A 15,128-nucleotide genomic window follows, 5' to 3' on the forward strand; every position below is an offset into this window, starting at 1 on the left:
GAACTGAGATGTCTTTCGCACCCAGACTTCCAAGGGCCACACTTCTTCACCTGCAGCCCATGCTCCTTACCAGGTTTAGGGTCCCCAGCATGACGTTCAAGGTGTTCATTTCCAGTTTGACCAGTTGCTGCCGGTTGACTTTCACCTTCACACAGTAACTGAACAATTTCAGTAGCACCTGACAAGAAAAGCCAGTCAAAACCCATGAGGCCACATGAGAGTGCAGGACGTGGGGCCAGTAGGAAAGGGATGTCTAAGCAGGGTCTACACCATCAGCAAGGGCTCCTCCTGAAACGAAGAGGACAGGAGGGAGAAGTGGCCCCTCAGGGGACACAGAGAGATGGCTGCGCTCTCACATTAGGCTGCTATTCTAAATAGCAGTTGTCTCCAGAGGTAGCTCCATTGGCTGGATATGTCTCTACCATCTCTAATACAATGGCAGTGACACCAGTTCCTAATGGAAGAGGTGATGTTCTGTTTGTTGTCTTGGGGGAAATCCCAGCAACAATCCAGACCCTAAACTAATAGTAAAGAGAATGATCCCAAAGCTTGTGGCCTGTGAGAGCTCAGAACCACACAGGTCATTTAAAACAAAGGCAAATAATAACAATACTACATATTCTCATAAACCCTGGGGGAGTGGGGGGGGTAGTGAAAATAACAGTATAATATTTGTGGTGCCTCTCTGGAATGCTCTAATCCTTGCTAAGGAGATTAGTTGGATGAATACCCAAATAAAACCCTATAATGCAAGAAATGAGTTACATTATAAAATCCATTTTAAAAACAACAACTATGATAATGGTTAACACAAGTGCAGTTATTTGGGGAAAGACGGTCAGATGCTGGCTCTACAAAGAGGTATCGGAGAAGGGAAGTGGGCCAGCAGGACGGGGAGAGGCATGCCTAAGAATGTAGTGCTAACTGCCAGGTCCTTCACTGGCTCACACTGCTCTGTGGCACCACGCTGCCCTCTAGGGTAAAATGACACAGTGGCCATAGCTTCTTTCCACAGGGGCCTCTCCCAGTGCAGAAAGGCTGGCCCCCACACCTTGCTGCTCCCAACTCACTGTTAGAAGGTGGCGTCCCTGCTTGAAATCTCTGATCCCTGCGAGTCTGTTAAGCATGCATTCCAGGCCCCCACACTGGGCCATCACACCAGCCATTTTATACACTTCTTCTTCATCTTCTTCTTCATCTAGGGGAGAAGAGAAGCCAAGCAACAATGGAGGGTAAGGTGATGATGGGAATAAAATAGGCCAGGATAAGACAGCCCTCTTTCTGGCTGATGGCTGACAACGCTTTTCCGTATCTCCAATAAAGACACAGCCAATAAAAGGGGTCAATGATGGACGATACTAAACTATCCCACTCTCAGTGGGAGCTTTTTCAAAGTTTCAAGTCAATTAAAATTGCTTACTCAAATGTCAAAGTATGAGCACCAATACCATCAATGGAGTGGGGGGGAAGAGGGAGTTAAAAATAAATCTGAACTCCAGTTTACTGTTAATTGCATTTTCCTCTAGAAGTTTGCTGGTGTTTTTGTTTGTTTGTTTGTTTGTTTGTTTAACCCTCAGTGGTATCTGCATCATGCCACAGACACCTCTATTTTTCCTCAATTGAAGAAACACTCTCCCCACAGTTCTGATGTAGAGGTACAAGAGAGAAGCTCCTGAGAATGCCCCTAAGTCCCAGGGCGTGAGCCGCTCATGAGTCCCGAGCCTCAGATCCCATGTGCAGCGCCGTCTGTGATCTACCTGTGGTAGAGTCCAGGGACTCAATGAACTCCTCCGTGGCATCGCCCAGCAGCCCCCGCATACGATAAACAATCCTCATGGGCTCTCCCTGAGCAGAGAAAGTGGAGAAAGGTACTTAGAAACAGGCCCAGACAAATGCAAAGGACTCCATACTTGGTCCTGCTTAAAGCCCCAGCAATGTGGAGAGCCTCTATTTTTCTACAAGGTCTCAACCACAGCATCTAGAATCCAAATGCACAGCAATTCACTTAGGGGAAAGAACGCTAATTTTATTTTGTGTCTACTAGAAGCTAGGCATTGTATGAAACATTTTAAAGACACTATCCCCTTCCATTTCATTAGAACACTATGTAATAATTTAACAAATATTTATTGAATGTTTTACTCTGTCCCAGGTCCTATGCTAATTAAGTACTTTATATGATCCTTTTACACAAGGTTACACAGCTCGTTCAAGGTTACCAAGCTATAAGCGGAGGTCTAATTCCAAGCCTGGACCTTCCTCAGGAGTAGAAACTCTCTCCTATCAATAGGGACTACTACCCAGGACAAGAAAGGCCATTTAAATCAAAGAGCGTTGACTCAAGCCTCGGGAATCAAAACAGGAAAAGAGAGTACATCAATCTTTGCCTGTAGAGATTCGGACGTCTTCATATAACCATACAAGGAGGGGGTTCATCCACAATTCTTTAAGCTAAACCCACAATCTGACTGGAATAAGAATCAAGTCTTTTATAAATGACAAAATTACAGCAACTTCACTAAATTGGAGGATCAGGAAAGTTCACTATATTTCTGGCACTGAGCACATATATTAATATTATTCTCATCTTGCAGACTAGAAATTGGAGCTCAAAGTGACCCTCGATGAAATCCATTGGGGGATTTGGTAGCACACTGATTCAAGCAGCCTGCCTCCAAGTCTGTGCTTTGCTTCAGGACAGGAAACCCTGGAGGAAGACAACCTGCCAGAAAGGCCAGTTGCAGAAGTGTTTCTGGCTACGGAAGCCCAGTGAGAATTCCTCAGAGAGAGTACCACCACAGACACTGAACACAGAGCAGGTTCTAGTCAGTAGCTAAAGAGGTAGGCTGCTTCTCAGGGAAAAGGAGGGCAAGATAGAGAAGGGAAGCTGAAGTCCCAGAACAAAGGCTATCACAAACTCTGGACTTGGCCAGAAAACTACTTCTAACTGGATTAAGCACATCAATGAGAGGGACAAATGATTCTCAACTTCTATCTTGCTTCACCATTCAAGGGAGATACCCTTGTGTAGTCTGTGGGTTCACTACCACCATTTACAACAGTGCCCACAGAAGCTTGGTCTTAATTTTTTATGTGCATCAGGGATTAAATCCGTATTGTTCTGTTTTGATGCTAAAATGTGTGTGACAAGATGTATTGGCTGGGACAGTTCTCTGCCTGTCCCTCGGCCAACAGTGCAACACCGACCCAACTGGCAGTAGACCAACAATCAACAGTGACCAGGATTCCCAGCCCAGTGGGAGAAAAGAAAGGAGAGAGGCGGAAATACGTAACAAATTAAAGACCAAAATGTACCAATAGTATACTGCCAATTTAGTTCCTCAAACTCTACAGAAGTATTTGGGACCAAGTCTAGAACAGTTTGCTGTGCATCCCAGCTACACTAGTTTGCTGTAATTAAGTTACTTATCTGATTCATGTACTAAAGACCTCTCCTCCCAATAGAAACAAGAGAAGGGAAGAAATGGCAGTGGGAGAGAGAAATGGAGGCGAAGAAAAAGAAACAGGAAGAGAGGAAAGGAAGGAATGGAGACTAAAAAAGGAGGGAAAGGTGAAGGGGACCACCTAATACGTCCATAAGTGGACAAATAGCATCACGAGTGATGACCAAAAGGCCCAGAGCGCTGGACTTCCTTCATTTCCCTTTTCTCCTCCTCAAGAACAACTGCCTGTTTGAGCCTCCATTCCCCAATTAGTAAAACAGAAATGATGCTCCTTGACACAGCTACTGGAAAAATGTTCTACTAAGTGAGCAGGCCCATAAAAGCTGAGAACTAATCTCAGTTGAGAGGTGTCCATATTGAAGGGAACAAGATAGCAAGCATTCCCAGCACAGAGCCTCCTTCAACACCCCTTGGCTTTCAGTCCTTGGGGTTTGACAACTTGCACAGCCCAGCAAAATATTTTTGCTTTCCTGAAGATTCATGAAGGTCATTAAATATCCTTCCATTAGTCAGATGCCTCCAAAGGAAAATAAGATGATTGGTTTTTCTCCACACAACCCCAAACAGGAAAAGTAAAGCCTTAGAGAGCTGCTACAAGCCAGGTAAGTGATGATGAACAATGGCTCCTGCTGGTACAAGTCTGCATAAGTCAGAAAAGTTAAACCACACCTCCAAACAAGAAAGCAGGCACATACCTCATTCGTGGTACACCAGACTTTCTTGTAAACTTCAGCCACAGGAAGGTCCAAACTAATGATTTTATTGTTCACTAGAAGCTGAACAGAAAAGCAGGTGAAACTGTTATTCCAAATAATTGTAAGACAAGTAAAATCGAAGAGCAAAGGGCACCTTATGGCAATGGTTCATAATTCATAACTTTTATATGTCATGGACCTATCAACTCTCCCACTTTTAAAAAATTCACATGTATGCAAAACACACAGAATTTTGTGCAAATTTCAGGGGCTGCAAACATCCCTAACCCACACATGGGCTCCAGCTTAGACACACCCACTGGGGACCTTCTCCTGCAAGCTCAGCACCAGAAAAGGCTTTTCACTATGTAAAAATGTCAGACCCTCAAGGGTCTGCCAGAAAGTAACTGACACAGGGATATTAACCTGCACAGGGGGTAAAACGCCAATATTTAGGGGTTCAGTAACTCAGACTCACTGAGAAGTCTCTGCCAGAGGCAACAATAATAATAAATACCCACCACCACTACAACCAACAGTCACTAACAATATGCTTACTTCTTGCCAGGCACTGGGCAGAGCCCTTTACAGGTTATTAACCTTAGCATTAGGTGAGGCAGAAAGGTGGGAATCATTAACCCCAACTTATAGAGCGGGGAAACTGAAGGCCACCTGCCCCAAGTTAATCAGCTACTAGGAAGAAGTACCTGGATTTGGTTAGACTAGGAGGAAGCCCCTAATCTTAAACGTGGGCAGCACTGTCCTATGGTCATTACCTCCATGCCACTGTCATCTTCCAGGAGAGCCACTAAGTCACAGTCCTGGCAAATCTTGTTCTTTATATCCCTCATCAGCGGCCCGATGCCTGGCTCATTGCTGCTATACGGGTTCCCAGGCATCCTGCCCTGTAAGAAGTCTTCTTGTTGGGGATCCTTCTCCAGGGTCACAAAGAACTCAGTGACTTCATTCTCCTCCTGGAGGACAGAGAGAAGGGTGGGTGCATCAGAAGGGATGGCAGAGGTGGAGATTTATACCATGCTACCTTGTTCTATGGATGCTCGAAGAAAACACACCAAACTCAGCAAGTCCCCTAAACATTTAAAGATATAAAGGACAGGAAACTCAGAGGTACTTCCAAAAATCTAAACTAACTGAAGTAGTCTAAAATATCAAGCATCTCCCCTGAAACCCCAGGGTGAATTAGGAGATAAAGCCTAACAAAACCAGCAGACAAGGAGTGACATACGAGAGATGTATTAATGAAATGGGGGAAGAGGTGCGAGGAGGGACTTTCTTTCCTCCTCCTGCCGGTCTCATGTGATGCTAATCAATTTGGGGCCAGAGGACTTTGTCACTGATGACCCTGAAGTCAAGAAAGGGGCTTCTCTATGGGACATGACACTCAGGTACACACCCCCAATGAGCTCTCATTGCTAGCTCTCATTTCATGATACTAGTGTTCATCCTTCCTCAATAGCAGGCAGGGTTCTCTGTATAATACTGTGCTTCTACACAACTCAGGCGAGGAAAAAAACACACACTGCACGTGTGCATAAAATACAGGGCAGCTAAAGAAGGAAGAGAGTAAAAACATCTTTATATTCTAGCTCAATACTGCTTCTTCCACAGCATGTTGGATTGATATGCCATGGGATTTTGGTAATGGAGGTTAGACCTAGTTTTTAAAAAAACCTGATTCTTTACTTGAATCTAAGAAATAAGACCAAGGAAGGTCATTAAATGTCCCATCGTTAGCAAGAGGAAAATTATGAGGTTGCTTCTCTTTTATGGTGGTGGATCTTCTTTCACTAATGACTAAGTGGCTCACAGCTGGTACAATTCCCCATAACTTTAATGAATCACCAAGAGGCTTCATGGCAAAGTGGCCCGTGCTGACACTCGAGAGCCATGGGAAGCACCGCACTGCTTACAGGATAAATGATGCTGCAGAGCCTCTCGAAGATGAACACCGGGGTCCGGTAGTCATCCAGATTGTAGCGCTTGGCTGTCTCAATGCACACAGCCATGAAGGCCTTGGTTTCTGATTCTGTACCTGCCAGAAATCAAAGTGGCCAAGTTAGGAAGGAGCCTCTCCCATGGAAGCTGAAATGAGACTTCTAATTGAAGTACCATCACTGACAAATTATTTCTGCCTGGTAAGTCTTTAAATGCCCTACATGGCAATATCAATAGTTCAAATTGGAAATTTGATGCTGATTGATTTTATCCTCAGAGCACATTCAGTTTGAAACCCATAACACCCAAGTCCACACACTTCATCGTGGTTGGCTGTGTACATGTCTTGCTCTCTCTCAGGATATAACCTCCTCAAGGAGAGGGACTGTGCCTTATTTAACTAGCATCTCCTTGCCCAAAACAGGCACTCAGAAAATGTCAAATAATCCTATGTTCCAGTCAAATCAAAAGGAAGTTATAGTTTTTAGCTTCATTCTAAAAGATTAGGTAGAATGTCCTCTATAAGCACAAAAAGACAACTTCAAGTAACATGAAGGTGAGAAAATACAGTCTTTAAAAAATAAGGTCTTGTGAGCACTTTGAGCTCACAAGTTGAAGACTAGCCTAGGCAATGTGGCAAAATGCCATCTCTACAAAAAATACAAAAATTAACTGGGCGCGGTGCCACATGCCTATAATCCCAGCTACTTAGGAGGCTGAGGTGGGAGGATGGTTTGAGCCCAGAAGGCAGAGGTTACAGTGAGCCATGATCACACCACTGTACCCCAGCCTGGGCGACAGAGTGAGACTTCGGCGGAGGGAAAAAAAAAAAAAAAAAAAGTCCCACTGTTATATTCCTGGGTGGGTCTGAATTAAAAAAACAGAAAACAAAAAACACGGTAAAGGTCCCTGACAAAGTCACAAACCAGTTCAGTATGGCACGATGAAAATGGCATCAGAAAGAGTTCCATTTCGGGCAATAAGGCAAACGAGATTCCCTGACCTACTCCTCACTCTCCACCACTCCAAAACAATCTAAAGTGTTGAATAAAAATGTATCAGTGAACTGCCACACTAACGCAGAACAGCCAAAAGCCAAAAACTAAGAGAAATCGGGAAGCCAGGGAGACAAGCAAAACACGAGTCAGTTTTTGCACTGAGCTTCGGTTTCCATTCCCTGCCTAGATTTGAGAGGTGGATAAAGCCCAGAATCCACTGAGGCAAAGAGTCTAACAGAAAACCCCAATCCCATGCCCCACAAATACAAATATGGTACCCCAAAGAGCTACACCCTTGGTGTAGAGATCAGCTATACATTTCCCCCAACCAAATAACTGAGGAAATGGACTTTCCTTAAACTTCGCCATCAAGTGGCAGGGAAAAATCTCCTCTGAAGACTTGCCATGAGTTGCCCCTCACAGGGGTTTGCGGCTCAAACCTCTCACTACCTAGGAGGTCTGAAAATCTGAGGCTCAGAACTGGGACAGCAGTGCCCTGCACTGCCTCACAGAAGCAGTGCTTTATCTTCTCTGGAGAAACCCCATCTTTGACCCAGTCCTAAAGAATTTCCACAGATAAAGCTAAAAAATATGAGGTCACAGTCAAAACTCATAAAACACAACAAGACTTTAAGGTATCATGAGTAAGAGCCAAAACAACAAACTGCAGAATCAGGCCTGTAAATATCTCAAATTTTAGAATTATCAGACACAAATGTTAAATATGCTTATAGATCATATAAAGGAGGGAAATATGAATTTTTAAAAAGAGACCTCAGACCTGTAATCCCAGCACTTTGGGAGGCCAAGGCGGGTGGATCATCTGAGATTGGGAGTTTGAGACCAGCCTGACCAACATAGAGAAACCCCATCTGTACTAAAAATACAAAATTAGCTGGGCATGGTGGCGCATGCCTGTAATCCCAGCTACTCAGGGAGGCTGAGGCAGGAGAATCGCTTGAATCCGGGGAGCAGAGGTTGCAGTGAGCCAAGATCACGCCACTACACTCCAGCCTGGGCAACAAGAGCAAAACTCGATCTCAAAAAATAAATAAATAAATAAAAAAGAGACCATAAAATCTAGAACTACAAGAATTCAACAGGTTGATTAAACATTCATACCTAGTGAAGAAAAACTGAATTGAACAAACTGTCAAAAATGCAGCATAAACACACGATGAGATGAACATTATGAAAGAGAGGAGAGATATGGATGACAGAGTGAAAATGGAGTTTCACAAGGAAAAGAGAACACAGCAGAGGGGATTAAAGAGACAATGGCTGAGAATGTTCCAGACTGATAAAAAACACCAATCAGAGAGCCTTTGACCCTGTAACACTCTATAAGTTCAACATGAAAAATCCAAAGTGAGCCCAGCTCTAGAATTTAAAACTCCAAGAGCCAACACTTTGTCAAGAAATGAGCCTCTCCTTGAATGCAGGGAAATGCTTGCCAGTCCTCCTCTGGCTCTGTAGAACTGGAGGAAATTGGTCGAATGCACCTCACCAGCCCCAGAAGGGACAGTGTCTCAGGCTCCAGGCCGCTGGGCAGTGCTACCTGTGGTCATGTCCTCCAGCATCTCCAGCAGCATGTCCTGCGTCTCATCGATCAGCTTGGTCCTCTGAACCACCAGCTTCCGCAAGCACAGGTATCCATTCAGCACAGTACCCACCAAGCGACTTTTAAAGTGTCTTTTGATAGATTCCACCTCAACAAAGGAGGAGAGAAGGCCTGTAGAGACAGGAAAATGTTGCTGTGAGAGCTCTGGATGAGAACATAAGGAAGGTCTGTGTCTCAAAAGATTATGAGCAACTCAAAAAGCAGGGAAAATCTGCCTTTGTGCACGGCGCAGAGCAGGTGTTCAACGAGCAGAAACAGTCAATAGCAAACAGGGTATCAAAATCATAAACGTATCAACACAGAAAAAAAATGCAGAGCTTAAATCTGCACTAAGGTCAGTACAAGACAGAAGAGAGTCAACCCCAGTACCCAAGGAACTAAGGGTTGTCCCTAAAACACTCAGGATGCCCTAAAGGAAGGTCCAGAGGCTCTCTTTACCTGTGAGACTTTTAAGGGCATAGCCCTGCTGCAGATCGGTACTCAGGGTAGCCTCCTCCAGGGCCAGCAGACGGGCTATTTCCTAAACAGGATGACAAGTGCAGTCAGTGTGACAGCACTGCCAAGGATACCAGTTACCTCCACCACTGTCCCAGGAGCTTGCAGCACTAGACACTCAGGAGTTACATCTTCTTAATCGAACCCTTGCAGAACTCCTTTCCAGGAGGCCAAGAACAGTTGCAGCGCTGGTAAGGGATTGCTTAAAAACTGTAAACAGTCTAAATGATCCCAAGAGTTTGCTATAGCTATATAATAAATATAACAAAGTCAAAAAAAATTTCCAAACCCCTTCAACAAATATTTCTTCTCAGCAAAAACAAACCAACAAAACACTACGGTAGAGCTTACATCCAGGTACAATGAAGGGGGAATTAGGGAAGGGGCTCTCTTGGGCAATAGGGTAGGATACCTTGGTGATGAGGTTGCCCACATAGGGTAGGACTCCCCGAGCTGCCAAGTAGACTTTCCAGTGCGCGGAAGTGATGAGCTTCTGGTAGAGAGCCAGGTACTCGGCCGCACACTCCCCAGCTATGCTCAGCTCATCCAGGTAACTGCCACCGGGAGGGACAGGGCACTCTAGTCAAGAACTGTAACATTTCAAACGGCTCCAAGGCTCCCCTTTCTCCTCCCAATCTTTCCTATCTTCTGCTGTCTGTCTCTCCTGCTTCCTAGAGGGAGGAACAGCATCCAAGAAAGCTCCAATTCCCACATGGGAATCTCCCACACCTAGGAAGCACTCAGAGCACACCACAGGGAGTGAATGCCACAGAATCGAAGCATTCATATTTTGGCACTGATTGCTATGAGAGAATTAAATAAGATAATGCATGCCAAGCATTTATGCACTCAATCGCGATAAATATTAGCTGCATAAGATCTCAAATATTAGCTGCTGCTGCTAATACCCTCACCACCACCACCACTACTATCACTAATAGTCAGCTTTTTAACACTTTGTTGTTTCTGGGGTCTTCTACAGGGAATGAGGTGTGCCTTTCATTACCCTGATCCATGGATTTCCCCGGGAAAGATGAAAAGGCTCTAGAGGAAGTCTAACCACCCTCCCCATCCCACTCCCAAACGGTACCTGGTAAGTAGGTCCAGGACTTGCTGCTTGCGGCTGGGAATGGTGGCTAGAGCTTCCACAATGGTACAGGCTGCCTGCCGTGCGGCCTGCGTTGCTGGAGTGAAAAGCACCTGCAGGACAGGGGAGAGAAGAGGCCGTAGGCTCAGAGGATGCCCTGCCTCACCAGGCCTCCAGCAGGGCAGTCAACTGCCACCCGTCTAGGAGAGGTCTTCTGGGCAGCTCTCTAGGAAAATATTAGAGGTAAAAATCACCAGCTAACACAAGACTCCACTGTTTTAGGTGCGGAAGGGGGCTGTGAAAGAGCCTTGCTTCTGCCTGGAGACTTCTCCATCAGGAGATGTGAAGAACACACCTACAATAAGTGAAGTAGGAAAAACGGATCTTCCTTAGCAAAGACCATTCTTTTTTGGGGACACTTATATGCTGAATACTTTCATTTAATGTAAACCAAATATTTCTTATTTTATATATCAATGGACAAATGCATTACCTAACATAGAATTACTTTAGCTAGAAAGAAGAGGGAGGAGAAGGACAGCAGAAGATATGAGAAGTGGAAGGAGAAAAGGGACTATGGTCAGGGAGGAAAGCAGAAAGCACAAGGAGCTTGTTGAGATAAGCAGAGGAAATTCTGTTTCGGCCAGCCCACCATGCTAGCCCAACAGCTACAACCAAGAACCTGTACTCACTCCCTATTTGAAAGGAAGAAGCAAGAACAGCAAAGAGAAAGAAGGGATGGCAGCACAGACACATGGTGAGGGGCAGAAACACACCGCTCAGAGTCTGGGGTCAGGGGCGCAGGGGGTGAAGAGTCCAGAAGTGGCCACTCACTTGTCGCAGCCAGTTGTTATGCCCCAGTTTGAGATCCAAGGGGGAGGTCCTCTTCCCCCGACGACTCAGGAACTGTTTCCACCTCCACACGTACTTCTCAGTCAAATAGAGATGGCGGAGCTCTGATTTGCTGGGGGCTTTCCCATTGCCATCTATCCCTGCAAGGCCAAGGGTTGCAGGGGTAGGTAAGTAAACAAGAGTGACAGAAGGCAGGGCTGTCAGAGCACAGGCAGGACTTCCCGGCATCTTGAAGAGAAAGACATACCTCTGATAGGAAGACATTTCTTCCAGGCATCATAGGATGCCTTGGGGTCTCTCTTGAGCCACAGTTGAGCCTGGGCGTGGATCTCATTGCAGTATGGCTTCACCGTGGTAAGGGCCTCGACAGGGACATCCTGGAGGAGGCAAGTGGAGCAAGGTGAGGGCGCTCAAGGGCACACCTGAGCCATAGCCCCAACAGCATGGCACTGCTGCCCCAGGGGGTAACATGCAAAGGCAAGAAGATCAGGAGGATCAACATGTGTATCTTTTATGCCCAAATATGTGTTCCTGTTAACCATTTTGGTCCAATTTAGCAGCAGTATCTCCACACTGAGCTTAAGGTCAATGATTTTTATTGTGCAGCAGAAGCTGCGGCTGGCTTCCTACAGACAATCCTATAGCACATACACTAATTCCTATCCCATGGCTGATTTGCAGTTTCCCAAGCATAAATCTTCCAAGGGTCATGAGCAGCCTCCAGAATGCAAACTGTCACTAACTAGAAGCAGCCTGCAGAGAGAGCGAGCCACAGACAGACACTCCAGGTCAGCGCGTCTCAAGCTGTTTGGCCTCAGAACCCTGTTACACTCTTTGAAATTTATTAAGGACTCCAGAGAGTTTTGCTTTACATGGTTGTATCTATCGACATTTCTCATGGTAAAAATTAAAACTGGCTGGGCACGGTGACTCACGCCTATAATCCCAGCACTTTGGGAGGCCAAGGCAGACAGATGATGATTTAGTCCAGGAGTTCAAGACCAACCTGGCTAATTGGTGAAACTCCATTTCGATACAAAATACAAAAAAATTAGCTGGGTATGGTAGTAAACACCTGTAGTCCCAGCTACTCAGGGGGCTGAGGCAGGAGGATTGCTTGCAACCGGGAGGCAGGGGTTGCAGTGAGCTGAGATCGTGCCACTGCACTCCAGCCTGGGTGACAGAGTGGGACCCTGTCTCAAAAATACATACATACATAAATAAAAATAAAAAACTGAGAAATTCTTAAGATATTTGTTAATTCATTTAAAAAGAAGAGTAAATCTATTATTTGTCAACCTAAATTTTATGTTTTCCAAAGCAAAAACAACCTACAGAAAGACGTGGTACTGTTTTACATTTTTGGTAATTGTTTAATGACTGCTTTATAAGACATCTGGATTCTCATATCTGCTTCTATGGTCAAAGTGTCATGACAGGTTGTTTTGGTTGAAGTACACGAAAAACATTTGGCCTCATACAGATATACAGTTGGAAAAGGAAAGAATACTTTAATAGCTTTTTCAACTAGTTATGGATTTTTTTCATTGAGACTATACCAAAACTCAACAAATTCTAGGGTCTGAAAGATTAGCTGTAGTATGGACTCTGAAATCACATCAATAAACTTTTCATAGTTCATTACACTAACCTTCATCTTTTACCTGGCAGGATACTATAACATGCATTGGTCATTTAGAAAACACTGGTTTACACGGTTATGTCAGTTCTTCTTAAAGCTCACTTCATTCATTTTGAGGAAAATATGTGCCAAATACCTAAGCCTGAACAACCACAATTTGCCCATTAGCCATTGTTTTTCAAGCACAAGCAGAGATCCATGGAAAGGCAGCTGGTTTGGCTTGCATCTCACACAAGTGCCTTTTCTCAGCACAACTGCTGTACTTGGGGTGCAGCAGAGGCGCTTTCTGTGTACTCATTTTGTCACACTGAGCATTAAACAGATTAGTACCCAAGAGTGGAGATTTAATAAAATTAATTTGTACTGCTTCATCAAGGATATTCTTGATGAAGCCGGGTGGCAGTGAAGAACTGCACGGGGCCACCGCCTTGTCAACCTAAGGCACCGGCCATCTCCCCAGCAGCAAAGATTTTGTACAGTTAGCATAAACATCACAAGAATGACAGGGGCAACAGTGTCTTAGGACAATCATGAAAATAACTTTGTCCTCACAGATCTCTGAAAGTCTTACGAACACCCCGGAGCCTGTGAGCCAGATTTTAGGAACTGCTGCTCTCGCTAAGTTACACGGAGCAACATGCGAACATCCACACCAGGCCTCAGTCCTTACAGTGCAAGTAATTCCGTGAAAAATCTCCCTTTGCCTCACACTGTGGAAACAATGATGGTCATGTAGGGATGGGTGCCCTCTTCTCAACCAAGGGCCGATTTTACTTGGGAATCTGGGGGAAAATAATCCCTCCATCAAAGGGAAGGAAGTAGAGTGCCCAGTGCTGCCTTTTCTGAAGGCAGCTTCAATGTCCACCCTCCCCACAGCATAATCCTAGTGCTTAGCACTCAGAAAGCAATCTTCCCGCCATGAGGACTCTGTTGCCCATAAGGGATGGCCCATCAGACAGAAAGGAGTCAGAAGGACCCAAGGCCCAATCCAGGGCAAGTTGGTGGCAGAGCCTTAGGCATGGCCCAAAGAAAGAACTATGGCCTGCCAATTCAAAAGTTGATACAAGCAAGTCAATCTCTGGCTCAGCTACAGTTATTTTAGGATAAAAACTTGGTTTCATTTATTCACTTAACAATAATTTACTAAGCAGCTATTACAGATGTTATACCATCCTATATACTAGACATAAATAGTATTACTAAGATGGTCCAGTCCCTGGATTCAAGGAGCTTACAGCTAGCCTAGTAGAGAACTGACCCTCTAAGGAGCAGCTAATAAAGTGAAGGAAAACATTCTAGGCAAACAAAGCAGGAGACAGCCACAGCTAACGTTTGTTAAGGATTAACTTAGGCAGACACTGTTTTGATCACTTAGTCTGCATTATGTCATTTATTTTTCACAACACTTCAAGATGGAGACTATATTCCCATTTTATAGATGGGGAAACTAAGGAACGACTTGCCCAAGGTCACAATGCTAATAAATGGAAGCGCTGGGATTTGAACTCAGAAAGTCTGCTTCAGAGCCTGGGATTTCTATCACTGCACAGCACTGCATGTGCAAAGGCACAGGGGTAGGAAGGACACAATGCTTTCTGGGGGCTGCAAGTTATCTAACATGACTGGAAAGAGCTCAACCTTCACAGCTAGCCACTTTGCTCTCTGCTTTGCAGTTTCATGTTTATTTTACTTCAACCATCCTTCTCAAAAATCCCAACCCATGTCTGCTGAACTCAGGCAAAGGCTGCACGGGAGCCACTCAGGTGAGGTGGGCTCAAGGCAAAGCAGAGACCATGAGGAGGCAGGGCACACTGGAGGGAATGAGGAGGGCGGCCGCCCTGCCCTTCCTTGTTAGACCCCTGCTTGGCCCAGTACCTTGTTCTTCTTGCTAGTGGGAGCAGGTGGTTTTATCAGCTTCTGCAAGATCCTCAGGCACATGAGGGTAATGTTCTCAACCACCACGGGAGTCTTAATGTTCACAGCCATGAGGAAAAGGCTGAGAGCTAGGGATGGTCAGGAAAGGCAGAGTCACAATCAGGAACACTACACACCTGCTCTGCAGAGGCCGCCCAAGCATGTTTCCCTCCTCCCCTCCCATTCCAGCCAGGACTGCACCTTGGAGCCTCCTTTCCTTTCTCTGAAAAGCCCCTAACTCACCACAGCGTAACCGGAGCTCCCAGCAGCTGTCCTCCTTGGAGATAGAATCGGTCAGCAGCAGCATTTCATACTGCAGGCTACTTGCCTAGAAGGCAATGGGAAGAGACATGAGTCAAGAGGGTCAGCTACGGTCCAGCGACTCTTAACCATTAATACAATTT

At 45.3% G+C, this 15,128-nt stretch overlaps 1 protein-coding gene across 1 annotated transcript in view; it reads right to left on the reverse strand.

Annotated features, from left to right (window-relative positions):
• The window catches only part of UBR4 (ubiquitin protein ligase E3 component n-recognin 4), a 138,978-nt gene that overhangs the window by 22,138 nt on the left and 101,712 nt on the right, over positions 1–15,128 (reverse strand). The window contains exons 80-93 of the mRNA XM_011993119.1: positions 14,968–15,052; positions 14,686–14,813; positions 11,416–11,545; positions 11,151–11,308; positions 10,320–10,429; positions 9,642–9,783; positions 9,173–9,254; positions 8,672–8,845; positions 6,091–6,212; positions 4,936–5,133; positions 4,160–4,240; positions 1,758–1,845; positions 1,071–1,198; positions 71–178 (exon numbers count right to left, since the gene is read on the reverse strand). Of these exons, the coding sequence (XP_011848509.1) occupies positions 71–178; positions 1,071–1,198; positions 1,758–1,845; positions 4,160–4,240; positions 4,936–5,133; positions 6,091–6,212; positions 8,672–8,845; positions 9,173–9,254; positions 9,642–9,783; positions 10,320–10,429; positions 11,151–11,308; positions 11,416–11,545; positions 14,686–14,813; positions 14,968–15,052 (1,734 nt within the window). The remainder of the gene's footprint in view (positions 1–70; positions 179–1,070; positions 1,199–1,757; positions 1,846–4,159; positions 4,241–4,935; positions 5,134–6,090; positions 6,213–8,671; positions 8,846–9,172; positions 9,255–9,641; positions 9,784–10,319; positions 10,430–11,150; positions 11,309–11,415; positions 11,546–14,685; positions 14,814–14,967; positions 15,053–15,128) is intronic.

Source organism: Mandrillus leucophaeus, unplaced genomic scaffold (genome assembly GCF_000951045.1).
Source record: "Mandrillus leucophaeus isolate KB7577 unplaced genomic scaffold, Mleu.le_1.0 Scaffold426, whole genome shotgun sequence".
Classification (NCBI taxonomy): Eukaryota; Metazoa; Chordata; class Mammalia; order Primates; family Cercopithecidae; genus Mandrillus; species Mandrillus leucophaeus.